Source organism: Xiphophorus maculatus, chromosome 1 (genome assembly GCF_002775205.1).
Source record: "Xiphophorus maculatus strain JP 163 A chromosome 1, X_maculatus-5.0-male, whole genome shotgun sequence".
Lineage (NCBI taxonomy): Eukaryota > Metazoa > Chordata > Actinopteri > Cyprinodontiformes > Poeciliidae > Xiphophorus > Xiphophorus maculatus.
The window spans coordinates 20,470,333-20,496,191 of NC_036443.1; the positions used below are offsets into that span (position 1 = coordinate 20,470,333).

A 25,859-nucleotide genomic window follows, 5' to 3' on the forward strand; every position below is an offset into this window, starting at 1 on the left:
TGAGATTTGTCACTCTCGGTTTGAAAGTGTCGCCTTGGCACTAGCAGAGTGTGTGTTGGGTTTGAAAAACTGTCTCTGAATCATTATTGATTTGCTTTCCATTGAGCCTCAGACTTGGGAGTAACATTATTGTTTGGAGTGTTCCCTTGGCTCTGGGGCAGTCTGAGGGTGGGAGTGCCTGATGAGGAGTGACTTGGCTGGAGTGGAGCTGTGAGCTGGTAGAAGTACACAGTGATTAATGTGACTGAGTCTGGATGGGCTTTCTGGACCCATGTCAGAATATGAGTGCCGTCGAGCTGTGTTTATTTGGATCTGTGTTCTGGTTAGTTGCCAGTGATTAAAGCAGATCAGTCCAGGTAGTGAATTTAGTGACAAGCTGTGCTGCAGCTCTAGAGGTTCTAAGGCTGCTAGAGGTCGTTAAGAGCTGGAGGGGTTAAAACGAAGTGTGTCTATGTGTATGTGATCAGCCTGTCTCACTGTGTCATTGTCAGTAGTGGTTTTTGATATAAGAGATATGGCCTAACATCCTGGCAGCAGAGCTTTTGGGATGACATACAAAAAACCCCCAAAACAAAACAAAAAACTTTTGAGTTTCTGTATTGCTTATTGCATTTCCATTGCAATTGAAAAGTGATCTGAAGTATTTTCAGGTTTAATTGGCTACACAAACAAAAAATAAAAGTAAAATAAAAGACATTGCTTTCTATCCCATTGTTTATAAATGTTGGCTCCATCCATCCATTGGTGTAAAAAGGATAGTCTGGAAAATTATTGGATATCTGACATGAAAACACTGTGACTTGAGCTATTAGGACTGAGTTTTCCCCTGTACTGTGCCAGACACTGATAATGGCACTGAAGGTGTGGTCTGATTTAGAGGTTTCAATTTGGAGCAGATCTGCCTTGCTTTTCAGTAGAACAGTACGATGCCCTTGTTAGGTAAATAACACTCACAAATATTTACATCATGACCACTGCAGCTTTTATACTTTAAGTGTGTATACTTCAGTGTATACTGAAGTGTATACTTGTGTATACTTGTGCGCCACTGTTACAGAAGTTACATGGTTACAACTTAAACATTGCTGCAATGACCCAACAATGCTCTCAATCCATCTCATACATCACTATGAAAACACTTTGTCTGCACCAATGAAGACTTACTTATCTTGGGATGCCAGACACTTGACAATGATCATGAAACTGCTGCTGTGAGCTACTTGTTGATTAATTTCACCAGAACATTGACATTTCTTTTCAAAGGTGTTTTGTTGATCTTTAAACATTGGAAAAAATGCAAAGAGCTTCATCTGAATGTGGTGTCACTAGTGATTTATGATTTAATGCCTATTCAGACCATATGTACATTTATAGCAGCACACAGACTTTAAAAAAGTATCAGGACCTAAATTAGAATATTAGAATTACAAGAAAAGATGAGAAAGGATGTGGTGAGCAGAGGTAGGGACTTGCCCAGGGCTTCAGTCAACTAAAACCCAGCATTGCTCATTGTTATCTCCCTGTCTCCTCTCCCTATTTATCTATCTGTTGTTTTTATTCCTCTTTGTTTCTCACTTCACTGCATTTTTTACTCTAGCGACCCTTCCTTTCCTCCGCTTTCTTTTTTTTTCATTCTTTGCCCTTCTATTCTCCAGTAGCTTTGAGAATTTTAGCCATCTATCTCTCTGCCTGCCACCCTGTCTCCCTAGTTCTCGTCTTCTCCTCCCCCTGTGCCCCTGTCCCCTTTCCTATCCCTCTACAAAGGAGCGTTGATTGTGATGATGGTAGTGGGAGGGAGCGAGCACACTGGTTCTTTTTACAAGGAAATGTCAAAGTGTGTAAGCCTGCATGCAAGTGTCAGCGTGAGTGTGCGTCTCTCTCTGGCTCTCAGAGGCCAGGGAGCTGATGTCATGAGTGTTTGTGTGTTTGATGCACTGTTTGGCCAGGCCTGCCGGCCGCTGGGCTGGCTTTGTGGTTTCGAGGCCTGGGGGATGTAGTGTGGGGGTGGATGATCTCCTTCATCACCTCACTGTCTGATACAACGACCGACACTGGGAGCAGAGGAGGAAAAACCAAACTACTAGATTTCGCAATCTAGATGTCCCTTTGGGGGCCAGTTTGATTATATGCACGGCTCTGACGTCTCTCGGCACATCCGCAATGTGGAGGGAGCACGAAAACATGTCTGTTCGCTTGTGTGAGGTGGCATTGTTGTCAGAAAAAGAGAGCTAGTTTCTCTGGCAGAGATAAAACCCAGTCCTTGATCACTGCTTTCATGCCGGCACTGGTTTAATCTGCCACATGTCACGAGAAAGCACTTAAATATCTTTATTTGAATCAAATTATGCATGACATGCCATCTTTGCTATTCACAAATTATCATGCTTATCTGCATGTTCTTATCTCTCAGTGTAGGGGTGTGTGTGTGTGTCTACGTTAGTTTGTGTTGGCGTGAGCACTTCAGAAGCTCATATGTTCTGCTGCTGTTTAACAGCTTCACCGGCTTCCCACCTCTTCAGACACTCTGGGGGGTGATGAGTTTTCACAGGTCATATTTTAGCTGAAAATGTTGACTCTGTTTATTTTAAAGGAGCTTTTTTGAAAAAGCTTTTAAAGTCTGGCAGAGCGTGGAGAGGGAGAGGACGAGTGTTTGCATGTCAGAACTGTATTTTCATTGCCGTGCATATTAGTGTTTCAAAAGAAAGTGAAGTGCTTTGAATTAATTTCTTCACAGTGCAGTGTTTGAGAAAATTGCTGTTTGAATTAGCAGGCAAGGTGTGAATACATTTTAGGAAAGAAAAAAAAACCCTCTATGAGTGAGTTTGTTGTTTTCCTCTCCCAACTATTAGTGTACTTCACAAATCTGGTCTTTATGGAAGGGTGGCTTAGAGAAAGCTATTGTTTAAATAATGCAGCAAGATTTATAGTTAGCAGGGTGCAAACTCCAAGAAACAAGAAAATGGTGGAAGAAAGTGGTCTAGTCAGATGAATCGAACAATGAACTTCTTGACCTTCTTGCACCGTGAAGCATAGTGGTGTTGGCATCATGCTGAGGGAATGCTATCGGTGGTGAAAAAGCAACTGCTGCCCCGTTTATACCACTCTTCAGTAAAGCCGCGACAGTTTTGCCTCTTTTACCTGTTGCCGATGATCGCAGTCTCTCACACCGACACGTTTTGAAACCAGATCTGAGTGAAACTTTTCTGTGCCACCCTCTGAGGAGGTCTGAGGAACTCCACAAGTGTGACAGCTTCCCACCTCTTCAGACACTCTGGGGGGTGTGAAGAAGTGAAGGTCTCATGACTCAGGCACAGCTGTGCACAGAAGGCACAGCTGTGCACAGAAATCACAGCTGTAGGGTTCAATGTGTGCACAGGCAGATAACAATTAAAAGAATGCCAGGTAGCATTGAGCTGTGTTGTGCTACTTAATCTGTCCAATTTAACACAACTTCTTATTATTAATATTACTCGTTACATGAACATTTGGTTAATGGGAGATGAAGATAGATTATTGTTTTGTTAATGAGGTGGAAGCTAAGGGTCAAAAGCACATGCGCGTTTGATGACATGTTAGAGTCACAGTGCCATATAATGGCCTGGAATGACAACTACAGCTGATTCAAGGTGTCCTGGCGGTGCCATCTAAATGTGGTGCTGTCTAAATGTGGACCTTTTTGCCAATCAACATCCGGAAATAACTGCAGTTTCCAGGCAGCCGTATCGTGTAAATGTAACTTACCGTACATATACCACGCCAGCCCTGCTGTGAAACATGGTGGTGGTAGTACCGTGCTGTGGGGAGGCTACTACTGTAGAGACAGGGAAGCTGGTTAGATTTGTTGTTGTTTCGAGGAGTTGTTTTGAACATCTTTTAAAGTCAGGCAGAGTTTGTGTAAATTCATTCCTGTCTGTATTTTTTTATTTTTTACCCCTCCACGGGGTCTTTTGTGGGCTTTCATATAGTGTCCCTTATATGAAAGTAGGCTGACAGGAAAGGGGGGAAGACATGCAGCAAATATCGTCGGGTCCGGGAGTCGAACCCGCGACGGCCGCGTCGAGGACTCAAGGCCTCCAAACATGGGTCGCGCTATCCCCTACGCCACCACGGCACGCCCTATTGCTGTCTGTATTTGTGCTTCAGAGAAAAGTGAAATAATTTGAATTAATTCCTCCACAGTGCAGCGTTAGAGCAAATTGCTGTTTGAATTAGCAAGGTGTGAATAGATTTTACGAATGAATTGAAGATATTGAAATGAGAGAGTTTCTTTTCTTTTTTCTTGCTGTTTGTTGATGCTCCTTTCCTTTTGAGATGTAAAATAAAATTTCCTGGATGCTTGCTTCAGTTTCGTCCAATTAGGACGTATTCAGCACTTAAAAAATAAAATCTAGACTTTACTGCATGAACTAAATATATTCTTCCGGGCTGAAAGCAAGAAATGCTGTCACAGTGGTTAGCACTGTCACAGTGAGAAAACTGACGGTTGGCCTAGGGACTTTCTGTGTGGAGTTTGCATGTTCTGCCTGAGCTTTTGTGGGTTTTTTATGGCTTCTTTCCACTTCCAAAAACAGGCACATCCAGTTTATTGCTGATTCTAAATTAGCAGTAGGTGTAAGTAGGAGCAAGGATTGTAGTCTGCCTCTCTGATTTGAACTGAATGTACCCAACCCCTGGAAGGCGATGCGATTTAAAGCCTGTCTCTTTAGACTGGAAAGAGGAAAATAACCATACTTTAACAGCTTTCCCCCCGTACTTAGCTACCGTAAATCATAATATAGCACATTTGTAGGATTCCTGCAGGGTACCAGTCAGCAAGAGTTCACATCTCTTGATCAACTGGCAGACTAGTGCGAGCGGGCATTTGTCAGAAAGAGGATATTAAAGACACAGGTGGTAAAAGCTTTTTTCATGGAGGAGGATCTCGTAAACAGCATCTAAGGATACATTTTTTTCTTAATAATAATACATTTGGATCTATGCTCTTTGATTTCTTACACCAAATTTCAGAATGTCTCAGTTTTGCAAGGTCAGTGGAGTGGTCATTTGAGCTGCAGTTGCCTTTCTATCACCTTGAACCAGTCTGACCGTGACCTCTGGCATCACAGAGCCATATTTTTTGCCGCAACTGCCTCTCACTGGATAGTTTGGCTTTTTTCATCCATTCTCTGCAAACCAAAGAGATGATTCTGCATGAAAATCTCACTGAAGATCAGCATTTTCAGAAATACTACGATCAGCCCATATGGTGCTAACAAATATTCCAGAATCAAAACACTTTCATTCCCTTTCTGGTGCTTGGTTGGAACTACATCAAGTCGCCTTCATCAAATCCAGCGACGTAAATACTTTGAGTTACATACTGACATATGGAAGAAATATATCTCGAAAGAGTAAAACGTTTTTTTAGACAAGATAGGGATCAAGTTAATCTTGGGACGGCTCGAGAAAAATCATTTTAGGAGTTGAAATGTTTATTGAATATAGAGATGGGTGGGGGAAAGAAATTCAACGGTTGAGCAGTGAAGAACAAAAAGCCTTTATTCTCTTCTCTTCTCTCCTCTTCTCATCAGTTGTTTTTCATTAATAAAATATATGTATTTTTGACTGTTTGGCTGGAAAGACTGCCTTGGTATCATCACAGCATCTTGACCATGGCGAGAGTGGGCTGCTGCATTCACTGTTGACTTTATAGTAATCTATCCTATAAGCAGGCATGTGGCTCAAGATAAGAGAAAATACAATGCTTTTCATAAAACTGCATAATATGAAGTATCAAATTTAACATCAGTTTGCACAATATCCTGATTTTAAAGGACAGCATTATCCTTAACATTAAGGATAATGCTTGTATTGCCATGCATTCCCATATGACACATCAGTAATAGCTTTAGACAGTTGATGCCTATACTGGGGTTAAGTCATGTTAGGTATTTAAAACATCATGATGTGGGTAAATGAAATGAGTTAAAAGTAATTTCAACCAATATAATCAGTATAATATACTAAAATAATATTTCATTTGCTTGTATCCCTACCTTTGTGCAGCTAAGCCTTTAATAAGCATGAAGGCTGCGCTTTGGCACAGCTCACATAAACATGATTTCACTAAAGTTGTTGTAAAAGTGTCACCATCAAGATTATATGGCTGGTTTATTGCAAAAGTCCAAGACTCTGCCAATCAGTTTTGGAGTTATCAAAATATTTTTTGTCCTCTGACTGATATCTGCCGTCTTAAACTTAGTCATTGTCTTAACGGTTTTACTAAATTCCAAAGCAAGTGGTAATTATAATCCTGTGTGCATTGTGAGGGTGAGCAAAATCCCCTTTAGTGGGACCGTTGAGAATGTGTTCAGAGTTTATGAGTTTGTTTGTGTCTGGGTTTCTTTTCTTTTTTTTCACATTGCTTCCAGAGCCATCATTTTTATTTTTAGCTCAGTAGCTGACCTCACAGACCCTGCAGGTCCCTAAGTGCCAGTGGGACTGAGATTTTGGATGTCTACTTTCCTCGAGCACAAATCCTCACACTTACAGGCACATGGCCACACACTTTACTTTAAAACAACCACTAAAGTGTGAAAGGAAAGTGGGATGTGCCAAACTCATAATGGGACATGTGAGGAGGACACTAAATGGACCCCCCTTTTGATTCTTCTGTAGCTCTGACTGAAAGGTCACTTTGTCCTTCCAGTCAGAGCTACAGATGAACTGAACTCTGTGCCAACATTGAAGTTCATTAGTGAAACACAAGTCAAAGTGTGAGGCCATGTTGCTTGTCGAATGGCCTTTCACAATCTTTCCTGTACCAGGAATTCATTATTTTACAAACGAGATACTTTAAATGTGTCCTTGAAACAAACATACAGATTCATGGATGCACTGTTGCTTCATGCAGATTAAGTCCCAGTCTGGTAGTTTTTGTTATTCTGATATCTGCGACTGGTTCCTGATCTTGGCGCCTGCCGTATGGGTTACCATAGCAATGCGTGTGACCTACAGTCAAGTGGTCTCCTGTGCCGAGCCAGGCAAACTGACAGCCGAGGTCTGAATGTGACATTAGGAGACCAGAGCACCTCATAAATCTGCGGGAAGCAGACCGTGAAACCCAACGGTGAGACTTTGACAAGTTCTGGAATGAAATGGAAACTGAAAAGTTCGTGCTTTCTTCGCAAAGGATGAAATGTTGACCTTAGAGCTCTGCGTTCACACATGCACAGTTCTCAATTACAAGATGCAGCGTTGACAAGCAATTATTATATGTGATCGTAGCGTCAAATGGGACTGAGAGAGTTTCGTAAGCAAGGTGGAGTTTAAAGCCTATGTGGCCATGTTGTGTCAGTGATTTGCAGAATTAATCAAACTTTTTCACACTTTGTGATGCTAAAACCAGAGAGTGTAGTTATTTAACTGATAGACAAACCTAAAATAACTGGGACTATCACAACATTAGTGGACAAATAGCATCATGAAGACCAAGGAAATTTGTAGACGTGTCAGGGAGAAGGGGGTGAAGATGTTTAAAGCCAGTTTTAAGATTGCAAGAGATTACCACAAGCTTTGGATACCTCATAGAGATTAGTCCTTAGGGCCCCCCTGTCCTGCATGTTTTAGATGTGTCTCTGTACCAACACAACCAATTCAAATCACAGTGTTATCTTGTCAGCAGAACCCTTTTAAACACTCTTTTAAGTGCTAAAACATGCAGGACCAGGCAAGGGAGCAATAATCACAGAAGCTCTTTAGAGGGCAAAGGTAACTCTGGTAGAGCTACAGAGATCCACAGGACAACAGTCAGTCATAAAAAGTGTCATAAAGACAGTCAATATTAAAGGAATGGTGGTTGGTTCAGACTAAAATGTAACACTTTGGGCAAAAATCTGAATATCGTGTGTTATGGAAAACTAATACTGCAAGTTGCCTTGAACCCAACATTTGAACAGTAACAATTGTTGCTGGTGTCAGCATCATGCTGTGGAGGCAGAGGGGCTGGTTGGAGTTGAGGGAAGGTTAAATCAAGCTAATTCCTAAGAGACAACATGCTAAAGACTGTAAGACTTAAGTATGGGGTTGTGGACTTTTTTTTCATCAAGACAACAACCCAAATGATACAACCAGATCTATAATTCAATAAAATCATATTCAGGATTTGTTAGAATGCATTACAGTTGTTCAGTAAAAATTAGATCAAAATCCAAATGAGAGTCTATGGCAGGACTTGAAAATCTCTGGTCACAAATCTCAATCTAACTGAGAATGAGTTATCTAGCAATGAAGAATAGATACGAGTTTCAGTCTCCAGATGTGCCAATCTGGTAGAGACCCCAGAGAAAAACTACAGATTTACAAATATTGAGTCAGTTTTGAAGAATACAAATGCAAAAGTGTTCACAAAACTGTAGAACACCAAACATATTTTTCCTAAAACTTTGTAACTGTGCTGCAGAATGTATTGGACTGTATCAGAACAAAATCCTATTATGATAACATTGAAGTTTGTGTTTGCACTGTGACAAAATGTGATAAAGTTCAGTAAGTGGGGAAAAACTTTGCAATTCATAGTGAGATGTGATGTGATAAGACAATATGCATGCGAATCATATTTTGTCTCTTTCTATCTAGATGCACCATCCAGAACGAGTGTGCCCGAGGGTTGCTGCCTCGCTCCTGGATCACGCTGGGTGAAGGCCCCAAGCAGTGTCCCTCCATCACCCTGACCCCCCCAGAGATCAGCATCTCTTCAGAAATCGAGGTACTGTTATCTCTCTCTCCCCCCTGCTATTGCCATCACCTTGTCATAAGCTGCAAGGAATGTCAGTAATGGGGTCACTGTATTTAAAGCAGATTTTTCCCACACACATTTATAATCTGACACCACCTCTGTCGTTGCCCGCCCTATTATTATAACTCCGCTGATACGATCAGACCACGGCTGTTTGATGCTGCAGCCCCCCCTTTTAATGCCAACTTCTCCTTTTCAGTAAAGCTGACATTCATCTGCCTGTTTAGCTTTCTGATTTACAGCAGTACTGCCTTTGTTCACGGTCACCGCTCTGATAGCACCTCAGTCTAAATGCACCTTGCCGCACTGAATCACATGGGAGCTCTTTGTGCGGAAATAAGTGGCACACAGCTGCTAAACAAACAAGCCAAATGTGAATTAAAAGATCTGTTTTCCCCTCTCAGGTCTTTCACTCACTGAGTGATTAAAGATGCAACCCTGAAATGAGAATTTCATGCAGTACTGAAATTTTGCACTTCCCTAACATTGTTTTGTGACATCTAACAATTTAAGGTCGTTTGGATTGTAAATAATCTGACCCAAAATGAAGTCCAGCTATCCTGATACGTCCATAAATCTGGACTGAGATGTCGGGTTTCTAGACAAAAGCTTTTTCCCCTCATGAAACCATTGAACCAGTGGTCTCAAACTGCAGTCATCAAGGACTGGTGTCCTGTAACTTTTAAATGTCTCTCAGCTTCAGCCCACCTGGCGCCAATATTAGCTAATTAGCAGAGGTCTGTAGAGCTTGACTGTATGCCGTGGAGGCAGTTAGCGATTTAATTCAAGTGTGTAGGACAAGGGACACATCTAAAAGTTGAAGGACACTGATTCTCAAAGACGACAGTTTAAGACCACTGCACTAAACCAAGCATGAGAATATGCTGTGGTTTGATTAAACCAGGTATGTTTGTTATTAAAAAAACGTTTGTACATCATTAAAGGAAGTCACACCTACTGTAAAACATTGGTGGTGGCAGCCTCGGGGTTACTTTTCTTCAAATAGATCAGAAGTTTTTCCTGAGGTGGATGAAACTTCTATCAGAACCAGATTTAGTCTAAACAGTTATCTGCTTTGTTCAGCTGGGACTTGAGACTGAATGAGATAAAAACATGCAAAGAGGCACTGGGATAAAGTCTGTCGATCAGTAGAAAAAGCAGCTGAAGACCATAACTACAGAGCTAGATCAAGATAAACTAATCATCTCTATCAAAAAAAGGAAAGTTGTATGCCTAATCTTAAAAGTAAACAGGGGGTCTGCCTCATAAACAGACACAGGCATCTGGTTCCACAGGAGAGGAGCCTGATAATTGAAAAAGACCCTGCCGTTTAAAAGCCAAGTGCTCTGTTGGGAACATAGAGTTACAGTAAGAAATTAATATATACTCTAAACTCAAGAATGTCATATATGTGGGGGTTTTAATGATGTTTTTTTTTAGGGTTTAATGGCTATACAGCAAACATGTTCAATAACTTAATAAAGAAGATCTGGATGCATAAAATTGATTATAATACTAATTTTTCTCTAAATTACCCAGGGTCAAAATTATACATGCAGTCCGGCTAATGCAAACTATAATCCAACCACATGTTTGTTGCATTCATGAACGACCCTCTTACATAGTTTTGGCCGCTGCTGCTCATGTTCTCACTAAAACTTATAAAATAGAGAACATCAGTACGGTTTTAAAGTGCTTCTGCTGGCTTCCTGTAGCTCTAAGAATAAACTTTAAAATACTTTTGTTAATTTAGAAACGATCACCAAAGTAGATTAAAGACCTGTTGTTATCGTATAAACCTTGTAGAGCACTCAGGTCTTGTGGTTCTTCTGGTCTACTCTACATCCCTAGAATCAGAACCAAACATGAAGACACACAGTTTTTATGCCCCACTATTTTGGAATAAATTTCCAGAAATCTGCAAAGATCCAGAGACACTAACCCTAAAACACAACAAACCTACACCAAAAACCCACTTGTTTACAGTTGCATTTGATTAATAAGAACAGAAACTTGATTCTGTTCTGCCAGATGATTATTCTTGATAATTTTAATTCTTTAATAATTGGTTTTGCATTATGTATTTATGGTGTAGAGCACTTAAAACTTGTTGAAATGTGCAGTAGAAGTAAATTTGTCTTGGTTTGATTTGTTTTTGGGTCCTGGGTTGTTGTTTGGCAGTTTTGTGGTCTGAGCAAATTTTCAGACTTTCCATCATTGTCATGCATTTGTTATAAATAATTACCTCAATAATGCAGATTTTTGCCATTTCCTAAATCTGTCTGGGTGTTTGTTCTTTGGTGGCATTGCTGGGCTTCTTTAACAGCGCCAGCCTGATTTAATCATTCTTGGCAGGATAATATATCTGGGTTCAAAGATTCCCTGAGTGGTCTGACATGCAAACTGTTGTTTTCAATAATCCCTTCTCATCAGTGCATCATGTTACAGGGAGATAACAATGCCGTGATTAGATCACTGATCTCTGCCACTTGGAATATATTTGACCTCTAATTACGGAGCGTAATTTGATGGAAGGCGGAGACGACAGGTCATTAATTGCTTCATTAATTGTGAATATTTGCTTGTTGGGGAGGTCGGTCTTCAGTGGGCCACAATTGCTTCACCAAACGGCTAATTCACCGGCAGGAAGCTTAGCTCAAGGTTGTCTCCGCAAACAGGAAGCAGGAGGCAGGAAGTCAGGGCCCGAGCGAGGGAAATGAACAATTCCAGCAAACAATGGGGCAGATTTTTGAGACATGTCAGCACAAACCGCTGACCACCTCAGCTCCTACCTGCTGAGACACTGATTTGTTTTCCTACAGTCCAAGATCCTCTCTCCAAACTTCCACCCTCATCCTCAGCCTACCTGTTTTTTTTTCCTCACATTGAATTCATTTGACTAAAATTCAGACATGTCAGCGAGGTGTTATGTTTCTCATTATACATCTGTCATACTTCATCACTTTCTGCAGATTTAGATGTGATTCTAGCACTCTGCCATCTGTTTCTCCATCACATGGTAGTTTTCTCTTTTTCTGCCTGATCTCCTGAGCAATCTTGAAGGGGCGCCAACATCCTCCGCCCTCTCTCGTCGAGCGTGTTCGCATAAACTCAACCAGAACACACATTTGCGGGCACGGCAAATTAAAAATCTAATTAATTTTGATCAACATGAGCAGCTATTTATGTTTCTGCTCCTATATCTGTTATTTTTTGTTTGTTTGTTTTTTTTTTTCTTTCACTGCAGGCTGTTGGCATCCTAATAAACGGCAGCATTCCCGATCTGATTGGCTCGAAGGTAGAGTGTGAGTACAAGCCCGGGGTTTCCACCGCTGCCACTGTCTATGGTCTCGCTCAGATCCAGACCTGCCCACTCCTTTCACCAGAAAACTACCAACCAATACCCTTTGGCACAGGTGAGCCATCCATTTGTCAGACACATTCGTTTTTTTAAATAATTTTTTTAGCATACAACACATGTAATTTCCGCTCTCATCTCTCATAATGCAGAAAAGCGTCTGAGTCTGGTGCCATCTATTTTGCTTTATGAGAGCGATACCATCTCCAAATGTTGCAGAGCTTGACACATGCGGCCTTTGTTTCTGCAGATCACCTCACTGTTTCGGTGGCGATAAAGGTGAATGGCACGTCTGTTGTTTCTGGGAGCTTCATCATCTATGACTGTGAGAGAACCGGACAAATACACCCAAAGACCGCGTAAGTCAAACATTTCATGTCACAATTTCAGAGTTTGGAATTCTTGGCAAATATTTGATGATTCTGTGTCACAGCTCTTCTTAATACACTTTTTTTTCTCCTGTTGATAATTTTTTCTTCTCTTTTGACATCTTTCTACTTTCTTCCTCAGATTCTAATATAAAAAGATCCCCCTTCTAGTTTTTAATTAAATGTATAATTAAGGTTTTCACATGAACAGCACATAGCGATGGCATGCTGTCAACGATGACACTGGTGGGTTTCACACTTCTCCATTTGAGACACTTTTACAAAAAGCTCCAACTACCTGATGTTCAGTTTAACGTCTTAAATTACTAGTTAGCATTTCATTCAAATGCGAATTTTGGGTCTGAGATGTAAATTGATGATTCCCTGCTGTCACACTGACAGCTTTAAAGTCCTTTAAAGTTTTTGTTTGAACTCTGGCTGCTTTTCTCTTATTTCCACTAGTTTTTTTTTTTTTTAGAGGAATGAGTTTGGTTTGTTTTTCTTGTTAACTCACCAGATACATTCTTATAAAATTTTAAATTGAATCTCTTGGCACTTAGTTACCAGCATCTTATAAGAAAGACATAATTTCCCCCCCCCATTTTTAGTTTAATCTTTGAAAAGTAGTAAATACTAAAATAGCTTAAGATAAGGTAGTTCCTAAAGAGCATAAAACTAAATCTTATAATATTTGAGAATTTAAGGATGAGACATCGCTCTGGACTTTAACTGGACCATCCTTCCCTGCCAGGTCATTATTGTAAATAAGAATTTGTTCTTAATACCGCGCCTGGTTAAATAAAGGTTAACTAAAACACAATAAAATAAAAATGTGAACGTTTTTTAATCTAAAACATTTCATTTCAGCTTATTGTGTGTTTAGAGTCATTGTCTGGGTTGAAGCTGGAAATCTACCTTAGCCTTAAGTCTCTTATAACCTCAAACAGGTTTTCTTTTACAATTGTCTTACATTGTAACATCTTCCAAAATGAGTAAAAAAAAACATAAGAAATGAAAACTTATGAAAGCTGGAAGAACAGGCCCAGCACTACTTTAAGGAGTTTGTTCCTTGTAAACTGGATTCCACAAAGCTGTGCTTCTGATTTGCGTTTTCTGAAAGGACAGAAATCCAAATAAATATGTAAACCACATCGCAAGTCACCCTATTAAATTTAACTCTCACTTTATTAGTAAGTGCTTTGCTCTCTTTACTGGGTAGAACATTCATTTCCAATAGACTATTTATTCTCTCTGCCTGCGGCTTTTATTGAATTACTTGATCTGATTATATCCTCATCACTTTCCCACGTTTTAACGACAAGGCTTATAATAAATCCCCCAAAACAATCCCTCCTAAAGGAGACTAAACACCAACAAACTGCTCTTGTCGCAGTCTCCAAACAGAAAACCTGAACCCAAATATCAAGTGTTTCCCTCAGTGCCATTTCAGATCTGCACACACAGCTGGACAATAAAGACAAAGCAAAGCCTCAATTCTGTGTTTGTTCTTCTTCTTCCACGTCCCTCGTCTCCTCATCAAATGTTTTTTATTTAGGCCATGCTGGGTAAATACAGCCAACATGTCCTCTCCCAGGGCTTATTGTGTGTGTTTGGTTTGCTCAAGGTTTTCTCAGTGCGGGATCAAATGCGAGATTAATATTCTGTAAATGTTAAGCCAAAGGAAATTAGATATGTATGTTTGGTTGATCACACCCGTGTTTGTTCTTGTTAGAGACTTTGACTTGAATGTCCTTATCACAGCAGTGGGGTTTTTCCTCAAAATGTGGAGGCATTCCAGCTGGCATCCTCCTGCATGTTGGTGTTGCAGGATCTTCCCTATCTGATCCTGAGAGCCTCATCTATGTGCATTGAGTGTGTTTGACAGATTCACAGAGATCCCCCAAAAAAAGCATTTTGGTGTCCCCCTCCCTTTGTTCACTTTTTGAAAGTAGTTTCGAGGTGTGAACACAGCGGCTGCAGGTGTACGTGTGTGAGACTGCACCCAATATGTGGCGGGGTCCAGGAGTGTGAAATTAGACGACGGTTTGTCGGAGGTGATAATGAGCAAAGTGCCATTCGCACAGGAAGAGCTTTTCGCAGAGAGGTGCAGAACTGCTGGGCTCTATCTGATCTCATTCACTTCATGCTGTTTTTTTTTTAAACAGTGGGTTTTGTTATACACTTAGACCCAATGAAACCATATAAAATAGCTCTTCTTTATGAAAAGCGCCATCACTCTGCTAATAAATAAATCAAAGTTTTGAAGGATGAGAAAGGAAAACCTCTTTTTCTGAAGGACACATTTTCTTTGGTTTTAAAGCAGAGATCTTCCTCTGTTTTATGTTAACTGAGGCTATTATGTTTCATTTAAGTAATGTCGGACATTAATGCTTTTAGAACCAAAGGCATTAGACTTTTTATCCCGCACACTTTGAATGAAATTATGTGCTTTTATAAAGCTAATTTCGTTTCAGTAATAAAGCTAATCGACAACATCATTCTTTGCTAGCTGAGTACAAACTCAACTGGTATGAACAAAACTAATTTCAAATTCCACGTATAATGTCATGACTTGTGATCTTTAAACACAAATAGTGCTTTGATTCATTTGAATAAATCAGAATGCCACAGAAAAGAAAGTCATTGTAGTGATTAAACTAATAACAGTGAAAGTCATGTGTTATATATTGTTTTGCAAGTAAGGTGATACATTTCCAGTGTTTATTTCTGTGAATTTTGATGATTATGGACTATATCTAATGAAAACCTAAAATTCTGATTTTTATAAAAATCAGAATCCATCCATTGTCTAGATATTTGCAGGGGAGGCTGGTGCATTTCTCCAGCAGCCATTGGGAAAGAGGCAGGGTGCATCTTGGACGGGTCGCCAGTGCATCACATAGCAACACAGTACAAACAATCACTCACACAAAAAGACAATATAGAGACCAGTCAGCCTAATAGTTATGTTTTTGGACTGTGAAAGGAAGCTGCAGTACCTGGAGAGAACCCATGCATGTACATATAAACTCCATGAAAGACCCCTGCTGGGACTTAAAGCCATTACCTTCTTGCTGCAATGCAACAGTGCTACCAACTGCACCACTGTGCATCCCATGCAATCCAAATCCAAATAATGAGAAATGCTTTTCATTCAGAAAATATCTGTCTACTAAAATATTCTTGTATTGTACAGTAAATACACTCAGTTCTTACTCGGTGGTACTTTTGCCTGAATGTCCTGCATCAGCGTGGTGTAGGGCCTGCAGCTCTGCTGAGGGGTTGAAGAAGCCCAGCTTGCTTTAATAGCCATGTTCAGCTCAACTGCATGGTCTGGTGTCTTTCATATTCTTCTTGACAGCACTTCATAGTCTTAGTGGGGTTTAGATCAGATGGGTTTTCTGGCTAGTAAAGCATTTATATATTATGCTCATTTTACCAGGCTATGGTCCTTTTGGTAGGTCATCCAAGTAGGTACAAAGTCCTTCTAGAAATAAAATCCCCATCGTCATGAAACCTTTCACCTTTTTCTCCTGCAGTTTTTCCTTCGACTTGACTTTCTATTGATAGTCATGGACAGAGCTCTATGTGATCTCTCTCTGTAATGTCCCTTTTTATCCATTTTTACACAACATAAATCTCACATAACATTATAAAAAAATCTTTATATTCATCTTATGTGATGAAGTTGAGTTTTACAGTAACTATAAGTTACAATACTAAAACGTTATAGACCTAAACTATCTCACAAATACCAATTATTTAACAAATAGCTCTCTGTCTGTAATTAATCCATATAATATGCTACATATACTTAAAATAAAATAAGAATAAAAAAAGAACTGTAAGCTTGACATTAGTGATTATAAAACAGAGGTTTGTAATTTGGTACTGTTTGTATTGTATTTTTTTGACTTTGTACAGTGATAGGGTATATGTGTATTTATTAACTTTAGACTATTATTAACTCTCCTGCTTATGGACTACAATAGAAAACTTGCTTCAGCAAAATCTGGTTTTTAACTAAATTCTTACAATTAATTAAGTATTTCATTCATTTACTGAGTTGCACCATTACAAAGAAGTAATTGTGAAAAATTCACAAATGTATTGTATCTGTAGGACTAATGTAGATTTTATAAGAAAATAGTGAAAAGATTGAGAAAATTTCACACCACACCGTTTTTGCACAACAACAGACGATGTGTAAGAGCTTTAAAATCAACACAGTTGCAGTTTTAATTTATCTATATCCTAACATGGTCGCAGGTTATTTATTTGGAAAGTTTGGATCTCATGTCTGTTGCCAGGAATTCAGAATATTTTGGCCTCCACTGACTGAATGTTGTCCAATATTTTTCATTGTGTTGATTTTTTTTTCTTTTGTTGAGTCCAGAAAATTAACAGAAGTGTAATAATGAAGAAAGGTTTCATACAATATATTTGGCTGAACAAGTCTGCTAGCTGTTCCAAATGTAATGAATCAGGAGAAATGTGTTAAAAACACAGATAGTATTTACACTTCTGAGAGTCACATGGTAAAGTTCATTTATGATATAATGGTGCCAAACCAGTTTGCATGTGTGTGTTTGTCTGAGAGAGTGAGCGCTGTTTATACAGCTCTCCCTGAACACGGTTAAAGTGGTCACTGGGTAAAGTGTTAATGACAAGCAGACCGCGGCATTCCAGCTTTGCTCTGCAGCCTAGGAGTACAATCACTAAACATTCACTCCTCTCTCTGCCTCAAACTTGCTCTATTTTTGTTCCATCCTTTACTTTCTTTTCATTTCACATTTTTTCACATCTCAATTCTCTTTCTTTTTTCCTCTCCTCGCACATGTGTCTGTTGGTTGACTTGTACTCCCCTCCCTGAGAGTGAGGCTTTCTTCTGGATGTATTTCTCTCTGACAGAGGTGTGATTGAGGATGTGTGCTTAACCGCTGTGTTCACGGAGGAACCCTGAGAGTGTGTGTATTTAGCGCGTGTGTGTACGTGGTGAGTGGTCATTACGACCAGGAGTGAGCAGTTTCACAGGGTGTTTGCTGTCAGCTTTCAGTTGAGTGTGGTGTGTATGCAAACAGTCTGTATGTAAATGTGGGTGGGTGGTGAGGTTTTTAGGTGTTTTAGTAGGACAGAAAGGGAGTGAGGGAAAACTGCAGCTGATAACAGCCTGGAGGAGTCCGTCTGCTTTTAATCAGAACACACACACGCAGACAGTTACACATCCTCTTACACCCTCCGCCGTCTAATCTAGAGACCCCCTCAGAGTGTTGCTATCACTGGAGGCACCATCTTTCCTAGTGTGGGACATCTGTCTCTACCCAGAGGCTACTCAAAGTCGCAGACTCCACACACGTTTACAGAGTGCCGGTATATTTAGGTGGTTTATCTGGAAGCCACATTGTTGGCCCTTATCTGCAAACGTTCTTTTTGTTACAACTCAGAATGACAAAGAAAGGAGTTGATTTAGATGTTTTCCAGGTCTGGAGGATGGAAACAGTTTCACATTTCCAGAATTTAAACATTCTTTCATCTAAAACATCAATCCGTCCATCTGTCCATTCATCATCCGTCCATTCATTTGTCCACCTGTCTGTCAATTCCTCCATCCATCTTTGCAGTTATTATATTTGCGAGTTCCTTAGTTAAAGCCGAATCTGTTACTCATTCAGGGACGATGTTTGAAGTGATCCTTCAAAACAAGAAATCTCACTGAAAGAAATGCAACACTTTGTCATGAAAAATGTCCATACATGAAGAAACCTTTTTTTAAAATCATCTCAACCACTTTTCCAGCCTTCGTGCTTGCTGTGCACACATCAGCTGAGCCCGCAAGCATGATCTAGCAAATGTTCCCAGTAAAGCCGCTCCATGTCCGCACCGTAAAACCCGAGCCTGATTTCACAGAAATTTAAACACGAGACGGCATGCGTACCCATGCATCATCATTTAGCAGTGAGAGAGTCTGATCTCAGCCGATTTGGCCCGCCCTGACCTCTCCGCCGGCTGGGCTGCGATCGTGGAATGAGCGTGTCTGCCACTGTGACTAATCATTACTTCCTTTTATTAAAGCTTCACTTTGATGCCTGTAATCAGTTCAGCCTCCTCATTTGTTTTGCACTCCAAAATGAGTCAGAGCGGGCTTCATGCTCAACTTTTACATGGGGATGATCACAGGGACATGATATGGGGGTGAAAACAAACCAGATGGAATATTTTCCCTCTGATTTTGATTTCTGTCTCAGTGTGTTAGAAAATACATAATGCATGTTGTAATACATCATATTTTTATTATATACAAAACAAAATCATGCATGTTTAAAAAGTAAAAGGAAATTTTATACATTTTTGAAAATGTTTTCAAAATGAATATCTGAGTAGTGCACTGTGTCTTTGTATCTATCTCCCTTTAGTCTTAAACCCTAAATAAACATCCATGAAATAGGTAGAGTTTGAAGCAGGGTAAAGTTGCAAAACATTATTACAATAATGTGATGGAGCACTGTTCAGTAAATAATCTGAAATAGAGTGTCGCCACTATTTGACACATTGTACAAGTTGACGATTGTGCTACAAATTGCATGTTGGTCAGAGGAAAATATTTCACTCTGAACACACAATCCCCACTATGAGACATGCTTTTCTTTAGCTAGATTTATTACAAAAAAATCCTAATAAAAGATACCTGGTCAAAGAAAATGTCGCCTCCAAAGAGAAAATCACACTAATATTTTGTTAGACCACCTTTAGCTTTGATTACTGTATGGCAACACTATTTTTTGGTCAGGCTTTGTAGATTGATGTATGTAATTGATACAACTGTTTAATGTATAGTAATGTGTTTTCAATACTTATGTATCTATCTTTGTTTTCAGATGCATGAGCTGCCTGAGCACAAGGTGGAAGTGCTACTGGGACCAAGAGCACCACCAATGCCTCTCAAGCAAAGATGAATCAAAGCCAAATCTGCTTGAAGTGAGTAATTCTCCCTCCAATCTATCAACCAGACAGATCCCAGGAGGAGTTCATGATATCAGTATCCTACAAGCCCAAACCTCCGACACAATCCAGACTCGGCTGTAAAAAAGAAAAGTTTTCTTTTAATAATCTGAGTCCAGACTGGTTAGGCAAGAGCAGCCATGTGGTGAATCATCGTGCGGTTACGATGTCAGTGTCTCAACTACAGTGTGCAGAAATGTTGAAACCATCTATAAAATCTCAAGAGGTTCTGCCTTTACAGACTCATAACAGGACAATGTGGTATTTTAAAGCTCCTATGACCTGCTCTAAAGTTTCACTCTCTGCCAGATATTTGCGAATGAGTGAAAGAGTATATTCACTGTGCCTTAACGTCTGTAAGGAACTACTTTTATATTTTTTTGAGTAGGAGCCCATACACATAAATTTTATAGATATTTATTTGGTAACATAAACCATGTAAGTGCAAGGAATGCTCTAAAACAACAAAAAAAAGCATATCAAATAGAGTAAGAAGATACGAGCGCAAAAAAGGGAAAGTTATCCATAACAAGCCCAGCCTCATTGGAAACTATTACCAGCCTTCTTTGGACGCTTTCCTGACAACATCAAGATTAAGTCAGCTATCAAACTATTTGTGTCGACTTTAGAGTTTTACTGCTGAGCCAAATCCCATGGCCTGCGTGGCCCCGCAGATTTTCCCTCTCTGCTCAAAGTCTTTTATTATCGGGTCACATGGGAGGGGGAGGACACGGCTCTCGCTCCTCTGGTCAGCCACAGGTCTACTGGTGTTTTCCTTAAGCCTTTTATTGCTATGACTGTTTAATGATTAGTTTTATATCTCATGAGTTTTACACAGTTGGAGTAATAGAAGCATGATTGCATCTGTAAAGTAAATGGAGTAAATCTCCATCAGATTAGCATGAAAGAATGGTGCTTTTTTAAGCTGCTTTATGTATTTAAATTATAGTTTCTGTTTAAACATGAAATAAGATTTTTATAATATGGGTTATGAGGTCATCGGGAAATAGGTTGCCGTTTCCTGCTCTGCTCGGGGCTTCACAGCGTCCGGTGGGTCTGTTTTTCTAATCCTTCATCGTCTCCCTATTTGAAGTCATTGTTGCTTCCCTCAAAGGGAGACTTCACCCTCTCATTTCCTGCTTGTCCAGATAAACAGGACAGGTATTTTTGGGTGGTGGATGTATGAAAGAGGGGGCAGAGGAAGCTATTGTTTTCTTTAACTCTTGTATGTCACTTCCTTCCCCTCTTGAATTCCCCCGTCTCCCACTGCAGAGTGCTGCTTCCTGTCCCAGCCTGATTCCCTCTGAGACTGTTCCATCACCTTCAGGAATGGCCCAAGACTTCACCATGACGCTCAGCAACATCCAAGGGGTACGTCAGATATCCTCCAGCCTCTGAGCTGGGCTGTGTCTAGAAACCACATGTGGTGAATGTGATTGGAAGAAAAGAGAAGCATATGGTGTCTTTGCTTCAAGCTGGGCTAAAACAGATGAATGTTTTTGCTGTGGGATTGGGGTCAATGGATGACTGAAACCAGTCTGGGTGTTCTACTTGTTGAGAATACATTGACTCTTAACCATTACAATGTCTGCTTGCTATGACATAAAAATATAAAAATTAGACTTTTTCAGCATGAAATTTGATTGTATCTTGTAACGTTCAATCAAAACGCAAATCAATCAAAGGGAAAAGTATAAAAAAAATTAATAATGTGGTTGCACAAAATGTACACAATCCCAAACTAAAATGTTGTTTCAAACATTTTTTTATAGTTTCTTGAGTCCACGCGCTCAACAAAGTTCATTTTCCTTGCATCCATTAGTTACCAGTATTATGTCATTGTACAAAAATGTCAGTCAGGAGAAGGGTACAAAAAAAGAAACACTGCAGTTTATATATGTCCATCCATCCATCCATCCATTTTCTGTTCACCCTTTGTCCCTAATGGGGTCGGGAGGGTTGCTGGTGCCTATCTCCAGCTACGTTCCAGGCGAGAGGTGGGGAACACGCTGGACAGGTCGCCAGTCTGTCGCAGGGCAACACAGAGACATACAGGACAAACAACCATGCACACACACACACCTAGGGAGAATTTAGAGAATTAACCTGACAGTCATGTTTTTGGACTGTGGGAGGAAGCCGGAGTACCCGGAGAGAATCCATGCATGCACAGTTAGAACATGCAAACTCCATGCAGAAAGACCCCGGCCGGGAATTGAACCCAGGACCTTCTTGCTGCAAGGCAACAGTGCTACCAACTGTGCCACTGTGCAGCCCCAGTAAAGGCAGTAACAAATAATTCTAAAAAAATAACAACAACCTTTATCCAATATTGGTGAATAGAGAGGCTGTAACTAGCAATGTTGACTTAGGTGCAGGTTATATTTAACATGTGATAGCAATGTTGTGGATTCTCCGTTTGTCTAAAATAAGTCATAACTTTAAAAGACATGCATTTTCACCCAAATGAATCTTCCACATTACATCGACCTGCAGATGAGACTGAATGCAGATATTACCTTAATAAAGTGTCAGTGTTTACACACTTAGCAACCGGGTTCTTGTAGCTTTTTGTTTGTGACACCATTCCCTCCAACAGATTTGTCTTTTCACTGGAATTGCACAGGATAAATGTCACACTATTTGTGGGAAATCTATGATCTGACTTTCGAGAATCACTGTAAGAGATGAAGAGTTCCTCAGCTGTTTGGGCATGCTCATCCTCCGGTATCCAACGATGATGAGTTGTGTCTTTGTCAGCACACTGTACAGTGTGTGTATTCAGCCCGAGGCAGCAACACTCGGAGCAGGAGCTTAATTTTGCTCTTGTTCATTTTCATTCAGGCAGTCCTCTCAGATCACTGGTTAAAACTCCCATTCATGTAGTTAATCTGCACTCAGGGGCTTCAGAAACTGACCCTGCACCAATGAGGATGAGGACGCAACTCTAAGATCTGCTCAAAATGCCAGTGCTGACTGGTTGCCAGGCATAGCCAGTCACACTCTTAACCCCGGCTGGCCTCTCACGTTGTCTTTCTGGTGTGTTGCTATGGTGACAGACATTAAGTCACACACAGACTTCTTCAGGATAGCTGTTAATGCTATTCTTCATTATGAAAGTTTATACAGACTGACATTGTTTGATCAATGTCTTCATCTCGGACAAGTCAGCAGAGCAGGAAATGTGCTGCCAATCAAATTTAGCCGGTGCTCGGATCCTCCGGGATCTTTCTTTTGAATTCCCACGCTTTCACCACAGAGAAAAAATAAATTCAGAACAAGTTTCTCATCTTTTACATCCCATCTCTGACTGACTCTCAGAGAAATTTTCACAGTAGTACAGAAGAACCGTGTAGCTGCCATAAATATTAGCCGTCTCCGGTGTCAGAAAGCGCCGTGAAATAGCAGCGTCCTGGAGAGGCCGATCAAAGTAGACCCATTTAAGCCGGCCGGATTCACAGACAAATGACTTCTTCCACTTTAAGCACTTATCGTCTGCTGCTCTTACCTGTCTCTGCTTCTCCATGGTCTCAGATATCCCTGCTCCGGAGAACTCAGGGCACTTATTTTGTGGAGAAATAAATTCACGCTCATTATTCTGACTCCCAGATGAGCTGCCGAGGTGTGGGAGTCCAGATGTTTATGAATATGAAATCTGAAAGTCTTTTTCTGGCAAGCTCAGTTAATATGGGATTAATTTTATTTTCATTTTCCTGGTGCCTTCTCGGGGTTGATGATTGTTGCCAGAAATTAAGATTCTGTGCATTTGTTTCATCCTTTTTTCTTTTATTTTTCAAATCTTGAGAGCCACATAGTATCACATTTTTCTTGGCCGTTGTTTTCTAGATATTCCATATTGTTTAAAGTAAGTGTCTTGCTCAACAGAAGGAGAAGCTTGAGTGTGACTTTGGAACAGAACAGCACTTTGTGGCCATATGGCTGGACAACTCAACTGTCAAGTGCAGTGGGGTGACGGTAAGTACTGACAATAACCTTCCAGAAATAACCAGTGAGGCAATTTGTTTCATCCACAGCTTGTTTGTCAGCTGTTTTTAATAATAACTTTCCTTTATTATGAGCTAACAAGAGACCCATTATCACAGCGCTGACCACATTTATTGGCAACCCTGGAAAAGATGCATAATTGCAGAAGTATATTACACTAAAATATCTTAAAAAAACAATTCCAACCTGAAATTTGTGCACACTTATCAAGTTAAAAAAAATCTAATTTTAAGGAATTGTTAGGAACAAAATCTGAAGTCGTACAATTATTAGTTTCTGTGCTTTTAATATTTTGTATGATCCACATTTACCAATGGATCATCCGATCCTTTTCCCTTTAGGTTGGGATATAGTCTTGTAATATGAGATTTCACAATCTCACTTAGAGACCATTACTCTCAATACAATCTCTACAGATATTCTGAAGTTCTGTATTGTTAACCTGTTTAAAGACCCACTAAGGACCAACATTATGTTCAATTCCAGCACAGTGCATTGGATTTTTCTTTAAAATCTTCTGCCTTTTGAAAACGTTAACTGGTAAGGCATTCTAGTAGGTAGTGGTGGGCAACGCTAAATAAAACTGAATTGCACAAACCCCAACCAACATGGTGTTCATTAGAGAGCAGTGCTAAAACGATAAACAAAATGTTAGCTCATTACTACTGTTCCTACTACTGCTTATAGGAATCTCAGGATCTTTGGATCAGCATCTCATATTCTCCACCATAATTCACAGTTAGTATTTGTGGCTTTCCCAGATATTTTGTTTTACTAAACTCCAGTTCAGATCTCAGTTGACTTTAGCTATTTCCACAGGTTTTGAGATGAAATGACAGAAAACCTTTCCCTTGCATGCCTCTCAAATAACCAGTTGGTTTACAGATTGCATTTAATTATTGTTATGGAGACTTAGTAACCCAAAGATGCAATTCTTTGCGCAATCCTCTCTGTACAACGTCTTTAGACGTCCTTGATTTGCTCTTATGTGTTATTCTCTCCAGCTCATTTTGGGCTAGGTGAACCATGTCTTTGTTGATTTGACAAAGATAATGAAAAACAAATGGTCTTTCACTATCCTATGAAAGACCCAATAATGACCCATTAGTAGTTTACTGACAGAGATCACCAGATATGTATTGGGAGTGTTCTGGTATTTCAAGGGGTTCATGGTGTTATGAACTCTAAGGTTCCCAGAGCCTTGGTAAGAAAAATAGGCCCACAGCATTATTAGTCCTCTACCATATTAAAATATGACCATGAAGAGTTTTTTTTTCAAATATTCATCCATTGTTGCACACTAAACATACCTAAAGTATCTGTTGTTGAGAGTGAATAATTATAATCTGTTCTAATCAAAACTCATAATTTTTGCAGCATATATTAAAAATCCAATGTTCGTTATACTCCATCAGAAACTGTGTTTTTATAGCAGGACTCTTAAATATTGATTGGCTCATAGACAGCATCTAATAGTTCTTACTGAGACTTAACTCCAAGATGTTACTCTTTGTGCAACAGTAAAATTAGTAGATTGTTTTGTGGTTCCAAGATAAATAACAGACCTTTTGCAGCGTAGAAACTCTGATCAGCCTGAAAAGGTATAAATAATGTGAAAGCTTAATTTACATAAATTTTGTTAACTTTAAATCAGTTGTATCATTAAAGAAATCATTATTTTCTAACATGGTTTTACCCCACCCAATTGAATAAATTATAGTCAAATTAAAGATTTGATTTATTAAAAATATTCAGTGTGACATTATCCACTGCAATACTTAATTCCTGGTGCACTAAATCCATCTAAAAATGCTTTTAGGTGAATTTAGTGGTGCCAATAAATGTGGCTCCCGCTGTATGTGGGGCAACAGTAAAAAGAAGCAGAATGGATATAACACAGAGTCCAAGCACACAATGTTTTGCTGATATTACATTCCTCTTTGCTCATTTAGTTGTTCACCAATAAGAGGAGTCAGATTTACCATCTCAGCCTCAGGAGAGCAGGATACTTCATCAGTCAGAGGGAGGATATATTCCTTGACAGCCCTCAGCCCATGAAAGGTAAGACATAAAACCTATGATTAGGCAGACATGCAAAAAGAATGAAAAACACAGCCCGGTGCTATGCTGAGTTCCTTCTCCTCTTCCGTACTTTAAAGGGAAAAAACAACAAAAAAACATGACACCGATGAGAATGCATTCCTGGCGAGACGGGTGGATTTGATTGACCCTGTTGAAAAATAAAGAAATACTTACAGGGATAGACAGTGTCAGACTGCCTTTCACTTGTAATGATAGCAGTTTGTGTATTCCAACACATAATTTGCCAACAACCAGCAATTTACCATAATGT

At 39.8% G+C, this 25,859-nt stretch overlaps 1 protein-coding gene across 4 annotated transcripts in view; it reads left to right on the top strand.

The window, feature by feature from the left end:
- Nucleotides 1-25,859, top strand: part of plxnd1 (plexin D1) — a 98,602-nt gene that overhangs the window by 14,829 nt on the left and 57,914 nt on the right. For all 4 annotated transcript variants that reach the window (XM_014471256.2, XM_023333697.1, XM_023333694.1 and 1 more), the window contains exons 5-11: nt 8,617-8,746; nt 12,024-12,192; nt 12,385-12,493; nt 19,378-19,477; nt 20,774-20,872; nt 23,387-23,476; nt 25,459-25,567. In XM_014471256.2, coding sequence (XP_014326742.1) covers nt 8,617-8,746; nt 12,024-12,192; nt 12,385-12,493; nt 19,378-19,477; nt 20,774-20,872; nt 23,387-23,476; nt 25,459-25,567 — 806 coding nt within the window. The remainder of the gene's footprint in view (nt 1-8,616; nt 8,747-12,023; nt 12,193-12,384; nt 12,494-19,377; nt 19,478-20,773; nt 20,873-23,386; nt 23,477-25,458; nt 25,568-25,859) is intronic.